Raw genomic sequence first — 25,830 nt, 5'->3', positions numbered from 1 at the left:
TCTTCCATTTCAACATACCGGCAAAAGTTTTGTTCTGGTAGCAAAAACACAACTCCATTCCGAGAAAATTAAAGTATTGAATGTCTGTGACTTACTCATTCTTCACACCTAAAAATTAAGCACATATCCTCAGTAAATTGTGACTAAACTTTTTTGTACCCTTGCTATTGCAGTGTCTGTGTTTAGTCATCACCAAGATGAGATTTCACACAAAAAATTTTCTGAGCAAATTAAAGACTTAGAAATCTCAAGCCAACAGACCGAGAATTTTGTCTGGAAAACCACCTGATCTAGGAATGCCAAGAACACTTGAAAACTAAGAAAAATTACCTAACAAGGAAAACAAATAAACAATCAAACAGATGCCTAAGGATTAATAAATGCAAAATTACTATGGATACTAGTATTTCCAAATGAAGTTTAAAAATCCACAGTATTAAAAGGGCACCTAATAAAAATGCATATTTTGCTTTACTCCTACATGCTCAGCTACATCTTTATGAAGTGAATGTAAAACCAATCACATAGTATTTCTGTACTCATCTCTGTATATAGATATATACATGCCTACACACATACACAAACTTATTCATGTAAGATACAAATCACAAAGTGCAGAGCAATGGAGAAAAAGACTTGATAAAAGTTGTGTGCACAACAACAAACAAATTATGAAATACTACTTTTGTTTTCTAATGTTTTATACCTAATCCTCACCAGCTTTGGACTTGTAAAAACACTGGATTATTATGGCCTATCTGACCGGCAACTATATTTCTCAGACCCCCTAAAAAGAGCCTAGAAAATGGAAATAACCTGTTAGACAAATGTTATTTTAGTGAGAGTTCTTGGAAGAAAGTAATACATAGACCCTGTTTCTGCATTAGCACTTAATACTGAATTAACTGTCCCATTGCAACTGCTTGGCTAGGAAGAATATAATTTTTATTGCAGTTTCTAATCCATTGCAGTTTGTATATGTGGTTGAAGGCTGCATGGATTGAAAGCAGGTTTCCTATCGAAGTCATACAAAACATAATCAAGTAATTTATGGTAAGAGATGGACTTCCAGTTTAATTAAGCCATTAATCCAGAATTTCCTCTTAGCATGGTCCAGCCTTGTATCTCTCTCAGGAAGGTTCCTTATCTGTCCTAGAGGTTGATTTAATGACAAGACATCTCTGTTGTTGCCCTGGTTGGTGTACTGGAGTCAGACTTTTTTAGTCTGGCTAAACATCAGAATGGCAAAGCATCCCAAAGCCCAGTTCTTCTCAGCACTCCGTATGTCCAGACATGAGCAGCAGCTGAGGGCTCATATGAGGCAGACAGCATCACTTCGAGTTCAGTCCAAAGGTTTGTTATACTCATGCTTTTATTATCTGCCCCACCAAGTTACTGAGTCCAATTGAGTTCAGGAAAAAACAAAATCACCTTAATGCATGGCAGCCTGTACTCTTCACGCCTTCAGGAGGACAACAAAGCTGACATTTTAACTCCAGAAAAACCCAACCCTGGCTGAGGTGTTGCCCTGAGCCAAGCCTTGAACCAAAGTGAGAAGCAAGAAGCAAGCTTGGCTGTTCTTTGCAAAGACTTTTTTTTTTAAATAAAAACAAGAGCAGTTATGTTTGCTTATGTACTAGGACAAAGCTGTTATCTAACTGCAACCTGAGCTTCCCAGAGAATCAATCTTGCCTCTTTGGTGTTTCTTCTCATTAAAAACCAAACAAAGTTCAGCTGCAAATCAATGAAAGGCGTATCCTGCTTTGAATGGACTTTTAGTTGCATGTAAGCTCCTGTGAAATGAGGACGTGTAGGTGAAAAATATATCATATAGTTGCTCCTACATGAAATATTTACAGGCCTTTCTCTAATATAAGAAGGTTTCTCTTTCATAAAGGCAAACTGTATTACATACCATAAAATAAGGGCTAACATTTCTACACTAGCAAAATATAAATGACTGATGTCATACTATTCTATTGCAACAAACCAACACTTATTAACTGAGTGAAATAAAAACCTCAGATCTCATTACTGTTTTCAGTGGCATTAACAAAACCAAATACAGTTATTGTACATCATTAAGACTGTATTAGAGTAAATTACTAGTAAAACAAGTTAATACTATCAAACAGAGCACTTAGAGAAAAATATATCCTCCTCATACTTTTCATAAGCACTTCTGTACTTTGATTTTCCCTTGTTATCACTAGAAATAAAATGTTTTTCTTCAAGCAGGCTATCCATTTTGCTAATTTCCATCTCTAAGAACTAGACATAAGTAAATCCTTTGAAGAGACATTATAGTTTTGTTAATAATGACCTTCTCTTTTTGATCTTTAAAGCAACATGTTCACCCACATGGTATTTGTGGGTATTGTATCATGTTACTAAACCTCTTATACTTTAATGGACTTCATATTACCCATGTCTAGCTTTACGACTTCTGAAACTATAATTAAGGCAGAGACGTGTTCCATTCAACTCCATTTTCAGGGGATTGCCATTAACTTTAAAATATTTAGACACATTTCTAACTTTCTATGCTATGCTTGTAAATACTGTTAGCTTATAAAAATACAGAAGCAATTAGAAATGTTGTATACTGTTAGGAGTGTGACACATACATAGAATAGTTTGGGTTGGAAGGGACCTCAAAGATCATCTAGTTCAAACCCTTATGTCCTGGATAGGGACACCTTCCACTATAACAATTTGCTCAAATTCCCATCCAATCATGTCAATGAAGACATGAAAAGTTACTTCTGCTGACTCACCTAAGTAAAGCAACAAAATATTTTGTTTATGTCTCATGCAGGAGGAAGATGCAAAGGCAGGAAGAGATCTTCAAGAAGCTGCCTTAAGATTGGGGAACATTTAGAAAAATGCACAAACTAAGGATTGTATTTTGCTGTTATTTAATATGAAGGCAAACAGTGAGAATAATGCAAGTTTGAATGTGTTTGAGTGCATATGCATGCCCAGAAGTTTGCAAATGGACTGCTTGAAGAGAATACCATTGCTCAAAAGATTTCTGAAGAGCTTTTTCTCTTGCCAAATTTCTAATAGCACCTTGACACAGCCTTTACAAAAAAAGCCTTTATGCACACATTCAGCTTTTAGACAGATAAATCCAAATTTGTGCAGGATGGAAACCAGATATAAAATAGAAAGGGTAAAGTTTACAAAACATATGATAGTGCAGTGTAAGTCAAGCTCTGATTCTGACAAGTAAAGATCCTACGGGCAGAGAACTTCTGTTTCATTACACCTACTATGGTGGGGTCCTGGGACATGAACAAGTGGAGTACAAATACAATAACAGATGCCAGCACTATATTAGTAACCGTACATCTTTATCAGGTGAATTCGATTTGCTTCAGTCCTGCAAAGGGTCTATTGAACCTTCAATCATTCCACCATATGAACCAGAAATTTTATCCAGTCCTTAGAGGGATTTCCTTAACCCTTCATCAACTTTACCATTAAAAATTCTGGAGCACAGAAAGCTGAAGTCTTCTCTTTAGCCAAAATTTGTCCAGGGTATCAGGCAATAGCAGTTTTATTTAAAATTTTGTGATCCCTGCTTCTTTATGTCACTTGCCTAACGTACTCAATGCCACAGGTCACACTCATGCTTTGAAATCATTATTTAAAAAAACATAACCTACATGAGACTAACAGCAGCCTTGTCAGGAATCTGACAAGTCTCACCTATACCGAAAAAAGGACTGTAGACTGTCATAACTATGGCTGTGGGAAAGTCTAGAACACCCATGGGATAGCTAACCTTTCATTTTACTCTGCCACAAATTATTTCCTTCTGTGCCTTTTTTCCTTTGTTTTTTAGATTAATGTACACCACAAGATTTTTAGCCCTATTTCCAGTGATCATTCCCAGATGAACTCAAAATTAGATATATATGTGTACACTTTTCCGTAACTGGGACTCAAGAGCCTTGGTGGTTTGGAAACCATTTCTTAGAAGCAAGGAATACCACATCAAATTGTTGAAACAAATGGATACCTCTCAAGCTTTTATTTTCCTGAATGCTACAACAATTGTTCTCTCAGACCTCAAGAATTTCTCCACCTCTCTTCCAGAATAGTCTCTGTTTCACACTAACAATCTTCCCAAACAGATTGGGAAATCCTGATCTCTATATTCCACCTCCTACTTTCTGATCTAAACAAGTACCTCCCCGCTGCAAGCTTGCTCCTCTATTCTTTACACATTAACCAGTCAGGGAACTCACGTAACGGAGTTGTGAGCAGTTTCTAAGGGTGCTTCCTGTGTGTATCTAATCTAAGATCATACATATGGAAAACAATATGGGACAACACAAATCCACTTGCTTGAATCCATCCTGTTGATGCATACTGCAGTTCAAAAGAGATGGACAAAATCTCTGCCAATTCACTTCTCTCAACCACACAGTATCCATCGCTACTCAATTTAAGTGCCTCTAACCTAACGTAGTGCCCCCACCCCTCAGTGGATAGAGACCTCAAGCCTGGTCATACTAGAGCAACGCTGCTGTGAACTGTACAATGCCTGACCCACAGTGTGTAACCATGAAGATCTACTTACGCTTGTATCTCAGTTCCCGGCTGGTTCACACCAACAAACATCTGCACTGAATATAGTTCTAGTAGCTATGTAGAGATGCATGAGAATGTGCATCAAATGCTTCTTTCATCTCATGTTTTAAAGAGGGTTCAGTGTACTGAGTTTCTCTAAAGAAGCCGGGATATACTCTCATTTACCTTAGTCAGGAAAAAGTCACTTCAAATGTGTGTTTATTCTCAAGTTACTGCAGCAAAGATGCAGCACTCAAAAAAAAACCCTCCCAAGAGAACAAACAAAATCCTCAGCCTGAGATCAAATTTCTTACTTTGGGGTGGGGAAAGTATCAGATCTGTAAATATGTATGTCCTCTTTGATCTGCAGTCTTAAAAAACAAGGGAAGAGGATGCTTTCATACACGTGAATTACATAATATGATATTACTGGCCAGAAGGCCAGAAAACTCCTGGGTATGCAGCATCTACATGGATGCTGCAGTATCAGCTAAGGCAGGCTAAGCATGCCTGCTGCTTGCACATCCCACTCTTACAGCTGCCTCAGGCAGCAACCCATCGTGGAGCATGGAGACACAGGGGGTAGGAATTCCAGCCAGGACAACAGCAAATTCAGGTCTGCATAGCCAGAACCAATGACACAGAAGGATTCTTCTTGTTCTGTGTTCCTAGGTAATTTTTAGTATTTCTGTAAACTTCCAGTTTACCTTTCAAGGGTCATTGAGTAATTTGTTCTTTAGCCAAGTACGAGCACTTGTGGTACACCCCTGCATTTTTCTGTTCTCCCCTTGTGAAATATCCTGCAGAAACAGGCATATTTTTTTTCTTGGATCAAGCTGAATTTTTTTTTGGTTTTCTTTTGAAAGCCCACAAGGTGTGTAATCAAAGCTGGCACTGAAGCATCCTAATTATGAAACCCAGCAAGGAACTTTCACACACATTTTGTGGACTTCAGATTTCTTGTTCACAGAATCTCCTTGCTGAGACAGTAGAGATGATGAGAAAAGTTCAGGAGACGGATCCCAGACTGGCAGTAAATCATTTTTCACTTCTGCCTTTAATACCAAGATCAAATAAAAAAAAATTGACCCTCTATTTGTAACATGTCATTCCATATTTGTTTGAGAAAATATCCTGAACTCCTCAGAAGGAGGACTGATATGGGGGGAAAGGAGGGAGGGGCAGGGCGGGCTGGAGGGAGGAGATCAAGGTTTATAGTTTTATTTTGTTTTATTCAGAAAAAACATGCACCTTGAAACAGCTGCAGAAAAGAACAGGTCGGAAGTGCTATCAGTGCTAGCTGCTTTCTGATGAACTGAAGTGACCATTTTCAGATCCTTTCAATCTGTGGTGAAAAGATCATTACGATGCTACTCCTGGGAAGTCAGTCCTCCTGCAAGTAAGCTCCTTTGTAATGAATATGGAACAGATGGAACCAAATCTATCTGCTCCATAGGAACAAAAACACTTACAACATAGCTTGCTCTATTAAAGACTCTACTTAGCTCCTTTATAGCACTGGCTTTCTGTGCACTGCTGTGAGGTTTTGACTTTATAGAAAAAGGCACTTCATAAAGGCAATAGTTCTTACTCTTAAACCAAAAGCGGCCTAAGAACTGCAGAAGATGAATGCAGAGTTTAACCCACATGGCTCCTTGGAGATATGCAAATATTCAATTACTAATTTCTTTAACCTAGAGAAAGGATTTTTTTCTAAGGAGGAAAAATAGCAATATGTTGCAAAGACTGTGCGTCAACGGCAGTGAAGTACATAGATTTTAATATGCTGCTTGTTCTAATAAAGGTTGAATCTAACCACGTTATTGCAAGAAGGAACATGGATTTTATTTGTGTACACCTAAGTGTGGATCAAGATCACTCACAAAAATCTGTATCAGTCTTTCAAAAACTGACTTTTTTGAAGAATACAAAACCCTCTGAAATTTGGTCCCCACCATGAATATAAAAAAAGAATTAATACACCAATGTATTTCCAAATATTGCGTCTTATAGGGCCTATTTCCCAAGACTGCAACAGAAACTACATCAATATTACACCAATTAACTTCGTAAATGGAAAATATTCATAAATTGTAGCTCAAACTAATAGATTTACTTACTGACTCTGCTCATTAAGCAGGTACATGTAGAATATCTGTCACTTCTCTCACTATCAGAACAGTAATGAATGTTTATTCCCAGCACACAGATATGGATTACATCAACTTCTCACAAAAACCCATATAACAGAAGTCAATGGCCTCCTTTACTCACTGTTCAATATCTTAATACATTACTGTCTGGCTGCTTTTTCAGGAATAACTGAAAAAAGGATTTCTGTGGCAGGATGCTTTGATTCTGACTAAATCAAGTCTCCAGGTAAATCTCACCCTGCCAGCGAAAGCACAGCTTGCCTGAAGTCATAACCTTTGTTGGCAGAAGGGAACCGGCCCTGAAACAGATCATGAAGCAGATGTTTTATGCCAAATCAGAGTCTAGGGATACACAGGCTACTGGAAGTAAAACTCTTCTCCTGTCTGTTAAATCATTTCAATTCCCTCTAGTGTGAAATATGAACTTGCCAACAAATGGCCAGTGTGCTATGCAGCACACCAGGGAGAGCAGGTGCCACAAATGCACCAAAGGCTGGAAAACTCCTTTATTAGACCTGCTTTTCAGCCCAAGCCTCAGCAATGAGCAATGAAATGTGGGAGCCACCTCCAATGGAAAGAGATGGTGCTTGTAAAGACAAGTTTCCATCATCTCCAATTACAGAAATTGTGTGCACTTGCTTGGAGGAGAAGGAAGTTCATATGGCAGTATCTACATATAGATAACGGTCATTAGCAGCTCATGACAAAATGGGGGGTGTTTAATGATTTTTCTTTAAAATTTTCCCACCTGAGACATGACCGCTGACAAAATACGCACCCACAGGCTCACAAACAAAAATCCCATCCACTTAATGTCAGGGCTTTGCTACATAAATTAGAATCACAGAAATCAGCGAGGTTGGGAAAGACCATTAAGATTATCAAGATGAATCTCTCCCCCAGCACTGCCAAGTCCACCACTAAACCATGTCACTAAGGGCCTCACCTATGTATTTTTTGAACACTTCCACAGATGGCAAAAGCTCTACAGGAAATCCCACTGCTGAGTAGTGGAGCACCTTCATACCAGAAGAGGGTAAGAGGCCTGCTCCCGTCACCTCTGAGGAGCAAGGAACCTGAGAAAAAGGCTAAGACAGCCCAATGCTCCAGCTCCCTGTTACTGGTCTCCTCATCTAGATGTTTCCATCTGATTAAAGCATTACCTGTCCAGACACACACACTTGCTCTTGAGATAGCTCTTTAAAACTGTAGTTAAGCATAAAAGAAACCTTGTACTTTAAAGTCAGTTTCCATCCACATGAGCACTATAATGATTCTTTCATTGTGTTTCAAGTGTTTCTAAGCTAACACTTTACATTAAAAGGAAGGAACAGTTTACAGTACTAGACTATTTATCTTAGCCCTTGATTATGGGAAAGCAGAAATAGGGCTCAAGTATTTGCACTTAAAAAAACAAAACAAATCAAAAACCCCACAAAAAACAACTAACAAACAAAAAACCCCAAACAAACAAAAAAACCCAAATAAATGAAAAAAACCCCAAAAAACAGAAAAAAACACACAAATGAAAAAAAAAACCAAACCAACAACTGGTAAAATACAAAAATACTATTCAAAAGAACCTACTGACAAGCTTTCAAGATGTTTACAATCTGCAATAGAGATGACATTTTCAGAAGAATTCAGTGCAATTCAGAAGAATTCATGTGCAAAGCACTTTAGAAATCAGGCCAACTATTTGGATACCTAAGTGACAACTAAGTACTTCTAAAATTATGACTCTAACTGGGAATGCTAAGCACTTCTGACATAGGGCTTATAATATGCAAGCTATTTATTTTACCTACTTTTGGACTGGGATCAAGGAAGAACAGGACTGAAAATGCATACGTGCAATTTACATAGAATAAATTATAGATACTGTATCTACCCCGAGTTTAGGTGAGTTGTTGTTGGTTTGTTGTTCTTTTTTTAAAATCTATGTGTTCAGGTGCATTTCTTCAGTCCCCTAAAGCCTAGATAAATGTTCCACTTAAATGTAGAAGCACCAAAATCAATGTCATTTTCACTGATAGTCAAGTTAAAAAAGAATATGATGATCAAGTAATCTGTGTGCACAGTTGTCAGAGATCTTTTTCAGAAGTCCAGTTAAAGTGAATGAAATTAATAGTTTTTAACATTCATTGTACATACATAATCTCTATTTACTTTTCAAATCCCAAGCAAAACCGTAAGTGGGAAATTTATGCCTATAAATGAAGCTGTTTCTTCATGAAATGGCACAGAAAAGAATTTACCACTACTTTTAGACTTTCTTTTCCACTCCCCTCACAGAAAGCTATTATTTCAGGGTCTTCTTTCTTCAGCCTAAAATACAATCGATGAAGAGGTAGGGCAATGTCGTGGGACTTTCTGGTGCTGTTTTATTTGTGTGGCATTCATTGCTGATTTCTTGTTGAATGTGCATGTGCTTATAATTTCACCTCGTATTTATAAGGGTGGAGTACAGATTTACATGTATATATTAGCACACAGAATACCATATGCTGTTCACAAGCACTCTGTGGAATAGCGTACATCCTCATGAAAATCCAGCTGTACTCACACAAGTACCAGAATTGTAATTCAATTTACATCTCTAAAGCACAAAGTTCCTCATCTCATAGTCAATATAGTTCCGAAAATTTTGTCTTCCTTTTCTGTCTACAAATTAGATGTGGCATCAGATTCTCTAAGAGACTTATTTTTGACTTAAGACTATTTTTCACTCAAAGTCTTCTCTAGATGACTAAAATGAAAAAGTCCTAGGCAGAAATAACTCTTCTCAGCTAGGTTAGCATATTAAGAAATATTCTCCTTAGATAGTCTTTTATAAGGTCTTTTTCCAAGCTAACTCTTAATGTACATCTTTTAGGCCTGTGTAAAAACTAGAATAGATTATTGGATTTCGAAAATATCCCATAACTTGGTTAGAAACAATGCTATTGTTTTTGATATGAAAAAGCAGTAGATGTGACTGAGCAGAGAGCAGATCAAGGGAATGAATAGCAAACATTGATCATTACACAGAATTAGGTGCCAGGTAACTGTAAGGCTACTGGAAAAGACAGTTTTTCCCTCAACTAAGGAGGCAGAAATAGCATAGCATGTCACATAGTTTGGAGAGTCAGTGAAAATGAACATTTTATATTTTGCATCTCACAGATCTTGGTGGCAAACTTTCTGAAAAGTGGACGTAATTCCTTATGGAAGCTGGATCACATTTGTAGAGAATGGCTCCTTATGAAATTTTCTTCAACATGGAAAGACTTCAGTGGAAATGTTTCTCCTCTAATGCATATCCATTACCTCATTAGTCACCAGGAAGAATTAAAAGGGAAGTAAAGTTATTAAAGAGACAACAGTCACGCCTCTACCTGGAGAAGTATGGCAAGCAGTCTCTGATCTAAACTACGGCTGAATTTATCTTTACCCTCATTTTCATTTTGCAAAGTGTAAGCGATGCATAGTGATAATAGCATGGTTACACTGAGGATAAGAAAGAACAACTGGTCAGCCCACGCCATAGAGAAGAATGATAATCTAGTGAAAGTATAATACAATGCCCAGAAGGCACTTCACTGGCATTTTATATTGCAAAGATCTCATCTGTCAGGAGTTAGAATTATGCATATGTTTAGTTTGAAAAAAATAGCATTTTTATAATTACAATAGCCAAAGCCTTTAACACAAAAAGATTTTTTTAATCAAAGATTTAAGAAATATGTGACTTTTTAATGTTATTTTTTTAACATATGTGTGTATATGTGTGTGTGAAGGACATGGAGCTGTTGGAAGAAGTCCAAAAGAAAGCCAGGAGGATGATCAGGGGGCTGGAGCACCTCCCGTATGAAGACAGCTAAGAAAATTGGGGCTGTTCAACCTGGAGAAGAGAAGGATGCATGGTGACTTCATAGCAGCCTTTCAGGATCTGAAGGATGCTGGAGAGAGACCCTTCATCAAGGACTGTAGTGATAGGACAAGGGGTAATGGGTTTAAACTTAAACAGGGGAAGTTCAGGTTAGATATAAGGAAGAAGTTCTTTACTGTGAGGGTGGTGAGGCACTGGAACGGGTTGCTGAAAGAAGTGGTAAATGCTGCATCCCTGACAGTGTTCAAGGCCGGTGGCAAACTTTCTGAAAAGTGGACGTAATTCCTTATGGAAGCTGGATCACATTTGTAGAGAATGGCTCCTTATGAAATTTTCTTCAACATGGAAAGACTTCAGTGGAAATGTTTCTCCTCTAATGCATATCCATTACCTCATTAGTCACCAGGAAGAATTAAAAGGGAAGTAAAGTTATTAAAGAGACAACAGTCACGCCTCTACCTGGAGAAGTATGGCAAGCAGTCTCTGATCTAAACTACGGCTGAATTTATCTTTACCCTCATTTTCATTTTGCAAAGTGTAAGCGATGCATAGTGATAATAGCATGGTTACACTGAGGATAAGAAAGAACAACTGGTCAGCCCACGCCATAGAGAAGAATGATAATCTAGTGAAAGTATAATACAATGCCCAGAAGGCACTTCACTGGCATTTTATATTGCAAAGATCTCATCTGTCAGGAGTTAGAATTATGCATATGTTTAGTTTGAAAAAAATAGCATTTTTATAATTACAATAGCCAAAGCCTTTAACACAAAAAGATTTTTTTAATCAAAGATTTAAGAAATATGTGACTTTTTAATGTTATTTTTTTAACATATGTGTGTATATGTGTGTGTGAAGGACATGGAGCTGTTGGAAGAAGTCCAAAAGAAAGCCAGGAGGATGATCAGGGGGCTGGAGCACCTCCCGTATGAAGACAGCTAAGAAAATTGGGGCTGTTCAACCTGGAGAAGAGAAGGATGCATGGTGACTTCATAGCAGCCTTTCAGGATCTGAAGGATGCTGGAGAGAGACCCTTCATCAAGGACTGTAGTGATAGGACAAGGGGTAATGGGTTTAAACTTAAACAGGGGAAGTTCAGGTTAGATATAAGGAAGAAGTTCTTTACTGTGAGGGTGGTGAGGCACTGGAACGGGTTGCTGAAAGAAGTGGTAAATGCTGCATCCCTGACAGTGTTCAAGGCCATGTTGGACAGAGCCTTGGGTGACATAGTCTTGTGTGGGGCATCCATGCCCATGGTAGGGGAGTTGAAACTAGATGATCTTAAAGTCCTTTCCAACCCAAACCATTCTATGATTCTATGATATATTTGGACGTATAAGAACATACAATACATACACACATAGCTGCTAAATAAATACATGATAAACACAAGAAAAAGGCCAGCCGGTAGAGAAGAAAACATTGTTACAAATATTTTGTCATTTCTGAAAGAATAGTACCTCTAATCTAACACTTGACCTCAGGGAAAACAAGGAAAAGTAGCAGATCCTTCTCTAAACAGTTTCACTGCAAGTTTCACACATGCTTATATTGAGCCACGGATATGATCAAGTTCTCAAACCCCACTGAATTCATTAGTTGCCCTGTGCTAATTTGGAGAAAAAAGGGGTCACATTAACTTCATGTTACAGGAGTTCCAAAACCTTCATGAAACAGAATCACCCCTGCAGAAACCTCTTAAGTCTGATGCTGAACAGAAGCATTCCCAATTACAGTTCTAGTATTAGCCACAGTAAGTTTCTCGGGGGAATAACACTACCTCTACTGATTTTATCATGCCCTTTTCTTGTGAATTATTTCAATGAAAATAATTGGAACATAATGATGCTTCAGAGGAGTCTCTACGCAAGAGAAAAAAATAATAGGAAGAAATTTTATGTTTGAGACTACACTTTCTTTTCACAGGATCCTTAGATATCCAATGGGAACTGTCAGAGCCACAAATCAATTAATTTTCTAATCTCTCTGTAATGAGTTTTTTTCCTCCTTCAACTCTTGTTTGTCTCGTTTGTAGCAAAACAGCTGATTTTTACTTGTGTTTTGATTTCTTTCATATTATACCATCCAAAATGCCAAAGTGGAATTAAAAAAGGGAGCTAGCCATAATGAAACAAAATAATAGCATGTCTATTCTTTAACTATTTTGAACACGATAAACTCAAAAAGTAGTATGCTGGGAAATTTATTTTTTCTGTCCAAAATATGTGAAAGTGTGAAGGTCATGTTAGCAGTCTGCCCTGCATTGCTGTTAAACTCTGCAATATTCATTTTGACCTCTTTCTGATTATTCTAGTCATTTTTTAACACCCTGTACTGAGTTCATGGACCACTCTTACAGTACTCCACAGAACTACTTGCAGATGCACAGAATAGGAAGGAGTCACCTGTACTACTTTTTCCTGGAGATCTAAATAGGGCACATGAAGCCATCTTGAGGAAAAAAAGGCATGATGTGGGCAAAGAAAGAACAAAGCATGAAGACAAAAGGAACAAAAATGTGCTAAAATAGCAGTTAGACATTTCACTTCTCCTATTGGAAATTTGGACTTTCCAAAAAATTAAGAAATGTGGGTCTGGTTTGTTTTCTAACCTCATTCTGCTTTGTTGATTAACCTCTTTCTGCTCTTAAAATCAATTACCCCATCTTGTGTCTCCACTGTATGATTTTATCAAGGAGGCAACAAATCATGCTGGCGGTGACAGTCTGCATTGAAGTGGAATGTATAGTAAAATACAGTTTTCCTCAAATGGATTGCTGAAACTGTTAATCTTTATCTAAATGCCCATAATAACCCTTTTGTTGTCTGTGGCAGAAAAAACTGTCTTCCAGAAAGCGTTTTGGCAGCCAATCTGCTTGTTAATAAAACCTGGAGAAACATTTGTGATTAATATAAATTACTAGTTCACTTTTAATGCCTAAATGTGACAGTGACTAATTTACACAGTTTTGCTTGAGCTGCCACTGAGTACTTCAAGTGGTACTACAAACAAAATATGCTGTAGCACTAGTGTATGTTTCTAAGCAAAGCTACCACAGGTGCAGCACTACAGATGAGAAACTCTGTCTCTGGCAACAGTTTCTAACCATGCTGGCCTATCACTCTGCTCAGGCCAGAGAAAAAGGGTCAGCAGCGAAAGCTACCTAAGACCCTCCTATTGTAATTTGGAACGTGTGGCATGTTTTGTACAAATGTGGAGACCAGTTACAACAGTGAAGCTGTGAGGTGGCTGTTGTTTCTGCTACCTAGTTGGCAGTGTTTTTTTTACTGTCACAATGGGAAACAGCTAAACTCCTCCCAGTTTAAGTTCAAAATGCAGTACTGCAGCAAAGCACGTGGGCTGGAGTGTGGGCACTTCACAGCATATCATCAAACAGCTGTCAAGAAGATGTTTCATTCCTCAGAGACAGTCTTGTGACTGCAGTTATTACTCCGGTGAGAACCAGGTAAGAGATACAGCACTATCAATGACAGAAAATGAATAATACCTGCATTTCAAGGCTTTAGACACCTGGTTCAACAGCTAATAACTTTGTCATGTTATAGATTTATTTTAAATGTATTCTTACACCGGAATATTAAATTGAACCTCCAGTAGCATTATATTTTGCCTGTTTATATTCAACTGCTAATAAAATAATTTTAAAAGTCTTGTGAAAGATAGGAAAATTTGAGAAGAAACTGCTAAACAATAACCTACCGGTGTGTCTGAAATACACAACACTGTCATCATACTCACTGGAATGCACCTTTATTTTAAACAAACATATGCTTTGCTTCTGCATCTCTCTGAGAAAGAAACACATTTTCTAATTTGTTGATGTACCTATGGAGTTTCAACTATACCATTCCTCCCTTCTACTTCTTAATGTTGTTTATAAGAAGGACCTAAGGAGGTCAGATGTCACCTCCATGAAGCGCTAATAGCGAAAACTGGGAAAAAGATCCATTCCTCTGGGGGAAAAAAGAAAAATCATGTCTTTTCTGTGCATCACCAGCCAGAAGCCGAGCAGTGTTAATACTAATCCGTCTTCAAGAGGAAAGGCTGCATTCTTTTACAGACACCAGGATGTTGAAAAAAGACACAATTTTTTCAGTCTGACGTTACTTTATTTCTGCCTGATTTCTCAGTTATGTACAGATAGCACGCCCTGCTGCAGTTGCCACTAGGGATCCTGACTTCAGTCCCAATACAGGGCTCTATACTGTAGAAGAGTGCATTCTTCAATGCCCTCACAGCTAAACGTCTTCTGCAAAAGCCAAAAATATTACAGAGAAGTAGTCCACATGCAGTTTTTAATGATACAGGCATCAAGATACAGGAAGATGACCAGTATTACTAAAAACAGATGTGTCAGAAAATGCGTAAAAGGAAATCCAATCTTGTATCTTCAACAATATCCCTACCTACTGCTCTTAAAACATAATATATGTTAAGCCATTCCAGTGTATTTTTCCCTGAACACATTTTGAACGCCATCACTACTGAATTGTCAGGGCTCTTTAAATTGATTAATATACTGCTGTTCTGATTCTCCTTCAAATAATTAAGATCATTTCACCCCCAGAAGATCAGCAACAGCAGTGTTATTCGCCATATCCATCATCAGGAGCCTGGTTACTTTTGTGCATAGAGGTACAGCACGAATGAGAGATCCTGATACACTTTCAAGCCATTCTTAATTCCCTAAAGCTGTGCTGTATCTAAGATGGCTATACCACTTGATACTTAAAATATTAAATATCCATGATGTAAAAGGGAAGCCAGGGAGATTTTAGAGGCAGTAAAAATCTCATTTGGCCAATAATGTAGATCTGAGGATGACCTACTGCTTTCCTGAGGGAAAGTGGAAACATTTGAAGGTCTGGAAAGATTTTCCTGTAATTTTTCAGAATAAAGCACTTCTATGCATTTCTGAATACTCTGTGAAAAATCTGATTCTACATGATTTATTCTACTTGCCAAGAATCTTGAAGATAGGATAATTAACTGCATGTGCCATTTCTGGCCCAGAGTCTTGTCCACCTTTTCTGAATAGTATGCATTACTGGGGAATAAAAAGAAAAAGTTATTGAGAATTCCATAATATTCTTCTATTTTACAGCCTCCAATAATATCAGAGGGCTAGGTAGCTTAAAAACAAATCTGCATCTTTTAAATCCAAGTATTATTTATAAAAATATGGAGTTTAATGTTGAATATTAACCTGTGAAACAAGATCATAAACCAATTGCTCAGCATGTGGAAGAATTTTTTCATTGAGGGAGCTTGGTTTTGGTCTGTTGGTTGCAGGCATGCATATACACTCAGTTTGTATCATGAGAGAGACAGTATCAGCAGAGAAAGTGCTGCCTTGGTGAGTTAGTCTGAGGAACAGAGAGACTAGCATGCTGATGACATGGAAGCAATGAAATACAACACTTTTATTCCAAATGTCACTGCCACGTTACTTCCATTTCTGTTGGCATCTGCCCCATGTTAAAAAATGCGTACTTCTAATAACAACAGCTCATTAAACAGGTTTCAGTTTGCTCAGAAATCAAATTAGAACACTGTTATAGAGTCATAAGTCCTCAGATAATTATTAATAATACTCTCCACTTCTATGAGTTCTTCCATCCAAGGAACCCACATGCTTCACCTTATTAATTTCATAACATCCCAGTGAAGTGCCACTGCGAAAAAACCTCACCCATAGCCACCTCTGAGATGTTAAAGTTGCAGTTGTTGAACACAAAAACTGACTTAAAGCAATGAATGATGAATGATCCATCAGTATTTAATGGGCTGTATTTCATTCAGTTGTACCTGCAGCAGAACACTGGAATGTAAATACTTTTAAGAAATTTGCAATGCGATTTTTACAAGAATCACCAACGTTAAAAATCACAGTAATCCACAGCCAGCAGTCTGGAACATTTAGTCACCATTTGCCTTAAGGCAGGTGTGCCACATATGGCCATATCAAGTTCCTAATGCTTCTCGGTGGTCTTCTACCCAAGATCTAGCTGATCTATCTTTTTAATACTTGTGATCTGATGATCACATAACAACATTCAATACATGCTTTATTTTCCTACAGAATGAACTGGCCTTCATTAGCATGTTAGATGAGAAAGAAAAAAAGACAAGAGGAAAGAAAATCCTGTCTCTCATCCTTTCTGTCTGTGGGCACTCCCTCATTCTTCTAATATTTAAAATCAGTACTTCAGTAGAAAGCAACACAAGTCAGTGGTCATCCTACAGGGATAAAGACCTTACAAAATACGCTCATGAGACAGCTTTCAAAGTTGCAGTTATACAGTATATACTTCTTTATATATAAATGTAAGTTTTTATATTTATGCTGCTATCAGAGCTTAACAGCTCATTAATTTTTGAAGCACATGAATCCAAATCATCTTTCAACTTGTTATCTGAAAGACTTTCATTCCCTTTGAAATACTCAAACAATAGAGACCAGCACTTCCGTGAGTTTTCTCTTCATTTTCTTATATGGATTTCTCCTGAGTCCCAAATTATTCAACAGTTTTTAACGCTCCCTTTGAGGATTCTAAGAACACTACCAGCATCAAAATCTGTTACACACTGGTGATTTTTTTCTGGTTTCTTTTTAGCAGGACCAGCACTTCATTCTTCTGATGCTTTCTAACAGAAACCAGTCCTTTAATCTACACACTAGGCTAAGCATGAGTCTCCTTTAAAGGTCACCTTCCTTGTCTGCCTGATATTATCACATAAGAATACTTTTTTAAGTACACATTTATCAAACCCTTTAAAATGCTTCCATTTCATTCAGAACATCTTGAATGATTTTAGTAAACCAGCTATCAAAGCAGGATTCATAGTGGAGTGGCATCTCTGAGCCCACTGCTGTCAAAGTAGCATCAGTGTTTATGCTGATTAGATCTTGATTGAAATGTTAATGTGTTACCTTGCAATAAATAATATTTCCCCAAAAGAAAAGGGCAATTAACACACTAAAAGTGTTTGTAATTCCCTTAGCATCCTTTATTAACGTTCTTTAGCTAATCTTCATTTTTTTTAGCTTTTGGTGTGAACCAGGACATCCAGAGAAGGGATCTTCTGACCTCATGTCTTCAAAAAGCAATAAGAAAACACAAACACCAGCAATACCTGCATTAAATAATACCTACCAAATTGAAGACAGATGGTTTATAATTTGCTGAAAGAGAAATCCAGTCTTCACTTTCAAAGCAAAATATCTACTATTTAAGTCAACCATTTCCACAAGTAGAAACAATTTTTAACAGAAGCTTAGCCTACAGAGTTAATACAGGGACTCCAGTGCCTACAGTTTAAGCTGAGTATGGCTTGACAAGACTTATCACCAATCTGTTCTACTCATTTCTCTAGAGCTCATACAACTCCCTGAAGCTAAAGTCCAAACTTCACCCTAAGATAAATCTTTGAGGCTGAATCCCAGTATTGACAGATTAAAGTGGGGAAAACTTCCAAACCAGGCCTTTTACAGCATATAAGTTACATATATGAAGGAAAAAAACCACCCTAATAGAGGTTTTGCTGAAAGATCTTCTCATACAATTGTAGACTGTGCTCACTGGAAAAAGCTAAATAATCTGTTTTCATGTATGAATAGTCTTATTTTGTCCTACAGAAAATATCTCCATGGGTATTGGTCAAGAAACCAAATAGAGATTTAGCCAAGGACTCTATGAGACAAGCAGCATTAGAAGCATACAAAATGTCCAACTGGCTGAACAAGTAGATATACAAGATGCAACATGGCTGACTGCAAGAGATGTCTAGTCTTTATTTTAACTATAAGCAGAAGAACAGAAACTCCCAGAAACTGTATTTACTAATAAATTAAGTATTGCTATTAAAATGGGAACTAATTTCTTCACCACAACTGTAAGGATGCTCTGAATAAGTTTCTGTATACATTTACATAGGTAAATGTACAGATAAAATGTTCACTTTACTTTCTCTGAGTTTCCCAAATGGTATAATTTGCCACTTATGCCAAGGTCAGTTTGCTGGTTAAAAGATTTGTCTTTACTAGTATGCCTTCTTACAGAAAAAAAACATATTCTAAGTATTGGCTGAAAAAGAAAACATAACCCCAAACAAAAACCAGGAACAATAAAAAATACAACCAGGCATTTCTAGACTATTACTAATTAAATATTACAGCGCTACCCCAGCTGAGATACAATAACAAAAGTAACAGCTGACTTCCTCAAAAAAAAAGTAAGTAACCTAACCACCAGCTGAACTGTCTACAGGAACCTTTGATTGATTCCAGCACTCCAGGATGCAACTGAGTAGTCAATCTAGTTTCTCTACATTTTCTCCTTTTCCACCAGGAATTTCCTCAAATAAGTCAGACTCAAAACCTGAGAAATACTATACTTAAGTCCTCAGACAGCACCTCCTACCAGCAGACACTCAGTCAGCAGTATAAACTGCTGTGCCAACACCACCAACTGGTTCTAAAAAAGCAGGATTTACAGGTCTGTAACAGTATGAAAAGAGAGAAGTGTAGTTTTTTTGGGGAACTCACATTTACCTTTTCCAGTAGGTCAAGATTACAGCTCTCAGTCTTTCTGTTTTGTGCTCCCATTACATCAAACTAAACCTCTGGCAAACATGCAGAGATCCCTAAATCAAACAATCATCTTACAGTGAGTTGTACCTGTTCATGCAGAACATTGATATCCACTGATATTAAACTGGTGCTCGAGCAAGAGCAATGAACTCTATGCTGCTGTTTAATACCATTCTTTGAACACATGAAAAATACTAAGTAACTGTTATTAAACTACACCATAAAGATTTCTCAGTAGTTTTGTCCCACATAGTATCACAAGCTATTCACCTTTGCCTCTACAAAGTCACCTTTCTTAATTCTTGCTATAACAAAACCAGTCATAAAAGAATAATACAAAGTTCACAATCTGGTAAGCTATTCCAGGTTCTTAATCACAGAAAGCCTTTGCTAAGTCTGAGTTGCTTTCCACAAAAAATGGACAGTGCCATTCCGAAGTTAACTGTTGATTTGTACAGGTGTATGTACAGGTCCTCCCTGAGTTACACTTCTAAACTTTGTCAATAGTTCTTCATTAATAATCAAAAATCCTTACCACAACCACCACCAAGTAGTGGTGGTTTTGTGTCCTCCTCATCTCCACAAGTTCAGTGGCTAGGCTACCTGGCGAAAGCATTTCAGTACAGGTTCTACTGCAGGCATCTCCAGGTGAAAAAGAGGGAACAGGAATGATGCAACATGATGATAATGATTTTAAGATATCTTTACAGCTCTGAGACAAAAAGCCAGTAAGCCTCCCAGAAATTAACTGCTAGAGGACAGTAGGAGAGACTAAAAGAAAAATAATAGCACAAACAAACACTCAACACCTAAACATACACTCACCAAACAAGGCAGAAGGGAGAAGAGGGAATAAGCTCAGCTTAACTGTCATCAGAGACTGTTACTGCTTCAATAAGAGTTCAGATTGAGAACTTATTAATAAGATATGCTAACTACCTAATTAATAGACAAAAGAAAGAAAAAAAAAGAAGTGAAGGTATTATAAACATTTTTTTTGTACTACTGGATTTCCTTAAGATCTTTTGAATCAGAGAAGCCTCCAGAGGTGGTTGCAGAGAGATGGTCTGACTACCCGGCAGCTATTAGACAAAAATTACAGGAGGATTCAAAAAGTTTCACAGGTTTTGGAACATGGTGAGGCCAACTTCCAGTCGTAGAGATGGAAACAGCTCAATTTTATATTCAAAATCAGGAAAATCACAAGCTGTCCTACAGAAGCAGCAGCTGTGACCACCAGGGTGGAATGTCATTTGACCAAAAGCCTTAAGGAGATAGAAGTCGGAAATTTCAGGAAAAGTATTAGTGCAGAGGAACAAGAATAATGGTGTACAAAGGCAAGCATCACGAAAATCAAGGAAGCAGGTAGCAGCAGGCTTTCTGGGAATATATTCTGTGAGGAATAGGAGTACAGGAGAGTTGGATGTTATTAAGAAGTGTATGTACAACTGTAAGCAGAGCTTTACAAACTCAGTTTCTTAATTTAATCACAAATTTAAGAATGATTTTAAAATATTATTTATAACCATAACTGAATTCAAATCATAAAAGCATACTATCTTGGTGTATTTGTGAAGGAATATGATTACACCGAAACTTCTGTGAATGACAATCAGAAGCCTTATGCAAATAAATGGTGACAACAAAGACACAGCAATAGTGACACATCATTAAAGGTGATACAAAGAAACAGCATAAACATTTTGAAATAACATCAGAAAGACACATGCATGAGATAAAGCAGAAAGGAAGAGTAACAAAAAATGTTACATAAATAAAACACATGTAAGACAACAGGATTTTTACAAGATGAAAGGAGCTCTTTTCTCAATAACAGTGATGAAAGAACTACTTAAGTTACATTTAGATAGACCATATGTAAAGCCTGCTAACTGCTAAAACCTGCTAATTGCTAGCAAAAGACTTCAAGACCTTGCAGAAAACAGGAGAGCAGCAAGAGGACTATAAAGAAGAGCAAACCTACCTGGTCTTTCTAGGAAAAGGATGTAAGAATATATAAATGACAATATGCACTGTGATCAAGTGACTAAATAAACTATACATATAAAATCTTCGAGGAGAAGATGATAAAAATAAAATGGATTTCTTAAGGATAAATCATGTCAAATACCGAATTCTTTGATGAAATAACTGGACTGATCACTCAGAAAAATGCATATGCTACAGCTTAATATTAGTATAACTTCTGACACTACACCAATGATACATTGCTTTCAAGAAAAGAACAATGTGGTCTAGCTTAAACTGACACAGGATCTTGGTTCGGAAACTGCAGTCAGGATTCTGCAGTTATCTCTAATAGTCTAGTTCTTGCTATGCCTTAATTTTCTATTTCAATAGCTCTGATGTACATCTGTCAAGTTGCCACTGGTATTTTATTCAATACTTAACACATTAATAAAAATAAAATAATGATAACTAAGCTAAAATAACGAAAATTATACCTTCATTTTGAATTACATAATTATAAGCCAGTATACATTTTAGGATGTTTTTTCCCCTTCCTAGCTTTTGTGTTCATCTCCCTTTGCACAGCACCCCACATAACCTATATACTCAAACTTATGTTCCCTTCTGAAGGATATTAAAATTAATGTCATATCACTAAGTATTCAGTTTCTGGGGTTTATTCCATTTTGTTCGCTTATGTTTCAGTAATAATGCTGGTTTGGCTGTTTTCGGGCTAAGAACTAAGTAAAATTTTATATTTCGGGCTAAGAACTAAGTAAAATTATTTACTTTCCCCAGTCCCTCACTGTTCACTCCCCAACTAAATAAAAGTTAATTTCTCTGTAAATATTTAACAATCTTTTCTTCTTTCAAAAGTAAACTCATTCAGTACTTGTTGATCACGTCTGCAATGGTGAATTCACTTCTCCAATGTATAGAATTTTTTTTCTTGTATTTTCCTAGAATGAGCATGCAAAGATCTAAGATCACCTCAGCAATATGTGCAGGCAATGGCATAACACAGAAAAATGACATTTTCCAAACCAGCAGTTCAGAAAGGGAGAAAATAATTGTTCTTAAATTATTGTGTTTTCTGAAAATAATGGAAGAGAGACAAGTCACATACTTAAAAGGTAAACCATGAAGATCTTCAAAAAAAAGCACCCAACAGTAATTAAGCTAAATACCTAACCATCCGCTTAATAATTCTGTCTTTCCTGACGTATTTTGTAACTCCTAAATAGAATATTCCAAACTGATGGTACCTAGTCAGCCTTCCCCCTCTCCTGCAGAGTGGGCTAAGGTTTCATGTCTGTTGAGAAAAGCAAACCTTCCCTAGCAAAACATGAATTTCTTTAACGTGAAGAAATCACTTAAGGTAACAAAGGTGGACTCCCTAGCTGAACTACAGCCTGCTTACAATATTGACGAAGAAACAAGGAACAACAGTTCACGATCTTGTTTCTTCAGAACAAACCAAGAGAAAACATTCTAGGATGGACAAGTCTCCCCAAGAGAGCTTGTATATAACTGTTAACCTAGTGCACAGTGCTTGCCTGCAACTGCTGCAATGTCAATATTGTTACTGTCTTCATCAGAGTGAAGGATGAAGTAAAAAATACTTAAAATACAAAAAAGGAGGAAAAATATTTTTGTGTTTCTGAAACATGCCTAAAAATTTAATTTGAATGAATTAAATAAGCTATTAGAAAATGAGTGTCTCTTTGCTGCTATTTTTTGCTATTTTATTTTTCATTAAAAAAAAAAATCCATCTAAATGCAGTAGGATATCATAAAGCTTTTCACATTTTAAAACACTTTGGAACAATTATCTTGAAGGGAGCCCTTGACAGTTAAATTACTCAGTTAAATGAATCTTATAAAAGATATATAATGATTTTAGTAAAATATTGAATTTAACTGCAAATAAGGAAAACCAGGCACAAGCAACCTGGGTGTATTTGAATAATATTGTCTTGCTTGAGAGTTCAGTGGATTTTGTATGCTCTAACAGTGAATCTATTAGCTAGAGAGACCAAGTTGAAATTTTTTCTATCTTTTTCCTTCACTTTCATGTTTGTTTTTCACCTCTATTAAACATCTCTCTATTTTTTTCTTTTTTTTTTTTTTTTCTTTAGAAAACTGTTTTTTGGTTTTGTTATGCTGGGGTTTTTTGCTTGAGGATACTGATGCCATCCATCCCTGTGTTACATTTTACTGTGATCATATGATGGTAAAGACTGCATTCCTTAGCTTAAGCATTCCTTCTTGTTTTACTGATGATGCTCAGAAACTGAAAAAAAAACAAACCCAAAATTAAAAAAAAACCCAAACAAACCCCAAACCAAAGCAAACCAAACTAAAAATAAAAAACAAACCCAAAAAAGCCCTCGACAAAAGAACAAACCCACCAAAAAAATCCAGTGCTCCCATGGAGCCTGATATCAGAATTTTGACACAAAAAACTACTGTTGAAGTTAGTGGGAAGCTTTTGTGGGTGACATGGGTAGAACCAGGCCTACACAGTATAGATTTATTTATCCTAGAATATTGTCCACTTAACTCTGGTATCTTTACATTATTTCTCATGACCATATTAAAAACCAACTTTAAATAACATACCAGTTTGCTTTTTAAAGTTATACGTATCATTATTATTATTATTGTTATTGTGCTTCAGCCCAAGAACAAGGCACTATTCTTTCAATGCTGAACCACCATTCATTTAAGGTCTTTATTTGCTGGGAGAAAGATAAATTAATGGATAATTACCCACTAGGAATGTATGTCCCTGTAGATAAAGAAAGAGAAAAGAAAAGTCTCAATGCTGGAGAAGTGAGGCTGAAAAACAGGGATCATACATACTCAGTTTCTCTGGTGAAATGAGGTGGAATGACTGTTTCACAGTAGAAGGGACAGCTACACATATGAAGGCGCTATTTATTGGGATCTACAGTCTGTCTAAAGCTTTCAACTCTCTAGTTTAACACTAAAAACAGAAAAAAAATTGCTGGAGCAGTCAAAACTTGTTAGGAGTGCAAGATTCAGGTAAAAAACCCCACCAAATTGATGGAGTAAGATCTTTTTTTGGAGGAAAAAACAAACAAAACAGCTGAAGCAGTATCAAATGCACAGTGGGGTCAGGGAATCAGTTTGCTTAACCCAGTTTTTCAACCTCCTGAAGTTTTTACTTCCTTATACCCAGACGATATCCTACATCTACTGTGGGTGCCTGGAGCAGCCTGATGCAGGCCTCCTTAGAGGAGAGGGCAGAGCTCTGAAGGGTGCTCCCCACTGCTTCGGGGTGTGAAAGAGCATGAGCCTATTCATTCTCTGCTGCTTGCTGCCTGCTCCCACAGCACCCTGCATCGCCCACCCTGGCAGAAAAGCTTGTTTAAGAAAAATCGGGCGTGGAAATCAAGGAAATAAAAAAGAGTCACTTGGCTCTATTCTAGGAGCATTCACCCTAAGAAATTAAAACTTTAAATATCACTGGAGTACTAACATCAGTAGCCATACCACTTGGAAACTACACAGACCTCACTGTGCTTGGATAATTACTATTACAGAGGCAAGAGCATTTTAACTGAGCAAAGGATTAATTATTTTCCTCATATACCCTTCTTGCCCCCTCCTCCTCCTTTGCCACCTCAGAGTGCTGGAATAAACATAATAGTGCGTTTTGCTTTAAAAGTCAGCCACGGTTCAGTGAATAGGCTGACATGCTATTTCATGTGAGAAAAGAAGCTATGATTTAATCTCAGTTTCACTAGCTAAATTCACAGCTGATGTATCTGGGGATAGTTAAGCCTGCATTCACTGAAAGTCATCTGTATTATATAGCATTTGGCCCTCTGCATTTCCACACAGCACAGGTGAAAAATTAACTAGATTTCTTGCACTTGCTGTGCAACAATGGTAAATCTCTATATACTTACAGATGTAGAAATATTCCCGGCCTGGCCTGAACTCAAATCCTAGCGAGAAGGGTGTGAAGAGCTGGAACTTTTCAGAGAACTTCAAAGGTCCATTTGGGGAATGCGGCCGATTACATTCCCACCTCTTGAACCCTTTGGAGGTGTGATCACAGGAGCTGTAGCCATCAAAGTTCACCATATACAGAACATAGCGTTCGGTCTTATCTTCTGGAACTGAATCATCGTAGTGAGGGCAGAACACATCCAGGTAGTCATTGATGCAGACATCGATGTGGTAGTCACCCCGCTGAAATCTAAAAATCACAGGAAGAGTTCAGATGTAAGCACAGTTAACTCAGGATAACCTTGTTGCAGGGTAACATTCTCATGAAAGGGGCAGCACTAATGACACTTCACTCCAGACATGTGCATTTTCTCTCAAAAATTCACCAGAACTATCAAAGACTGCTTATGCAGGACTATGATCTTACAACCTTCTGGATAAAGGTTTTGCTCTCTTCTTTTACAAAATGAATCTATTGCTAATTCTCACCAAGTTACAGCTACCTTTACCTACAGTTTATTGAATAAACAAAGTGTCTGCTTTATTTGGTTGTGGCTTTTTTTCTTTTTTTTTTTATTTGAAGAAACAAGCAAGATGCAGAGAAGAAGCCAAAACTGTATCAGCCTCCCCAAATCAGCATCTATATAAACATCTAC

At 37.2% G+C, this 25,830-nt stretch overlaps 1 protein-coding gene across 1 annotated transcript in view; it reads right to left on the bottom strand.

Moving 5' to 3' along the window:
• Window positions 1–25,424, bottom strand: part of EFNA5 (ephrin-A5) — a gene marked incomplete at its 5' end in the record, with an annotated part of 34,723 nt that extends 9,299 nt beyond the window's left edge. The window contains one exon of the mRNA XM_010018034.1: window positions 25,132–25,424. Coding sequence (XP_010016336.1) covers window positions 25,132–25,424 — 293 coding nt within the window. The remainder of the gene's footprint in view (window positions 1–25,131) is intronic.
• Window positions 25,425–25,830: the final 406 nt, after the last annotated feature.

Source organism: Nestor notabilis, unplaced genomic scaffold (genome assembly GCF_000696875.1).
Source record: "Nestor notabilis isolate BGI_N333 unplaced genomic scaffold, ASM69687v1 scaffold2317, whole genome shotgun sequence".
Taxonomy (NCBI): Eukaryota; Metazoa; Chordata; class Aves; order Psittaciformes; family Psittacidae; genus Nestor; species Nestor notabilis.
Note: the sequence above shows the minus strand (reverse complement) of the source record. Positions and strands in the feature narration are given on the sequence as shown.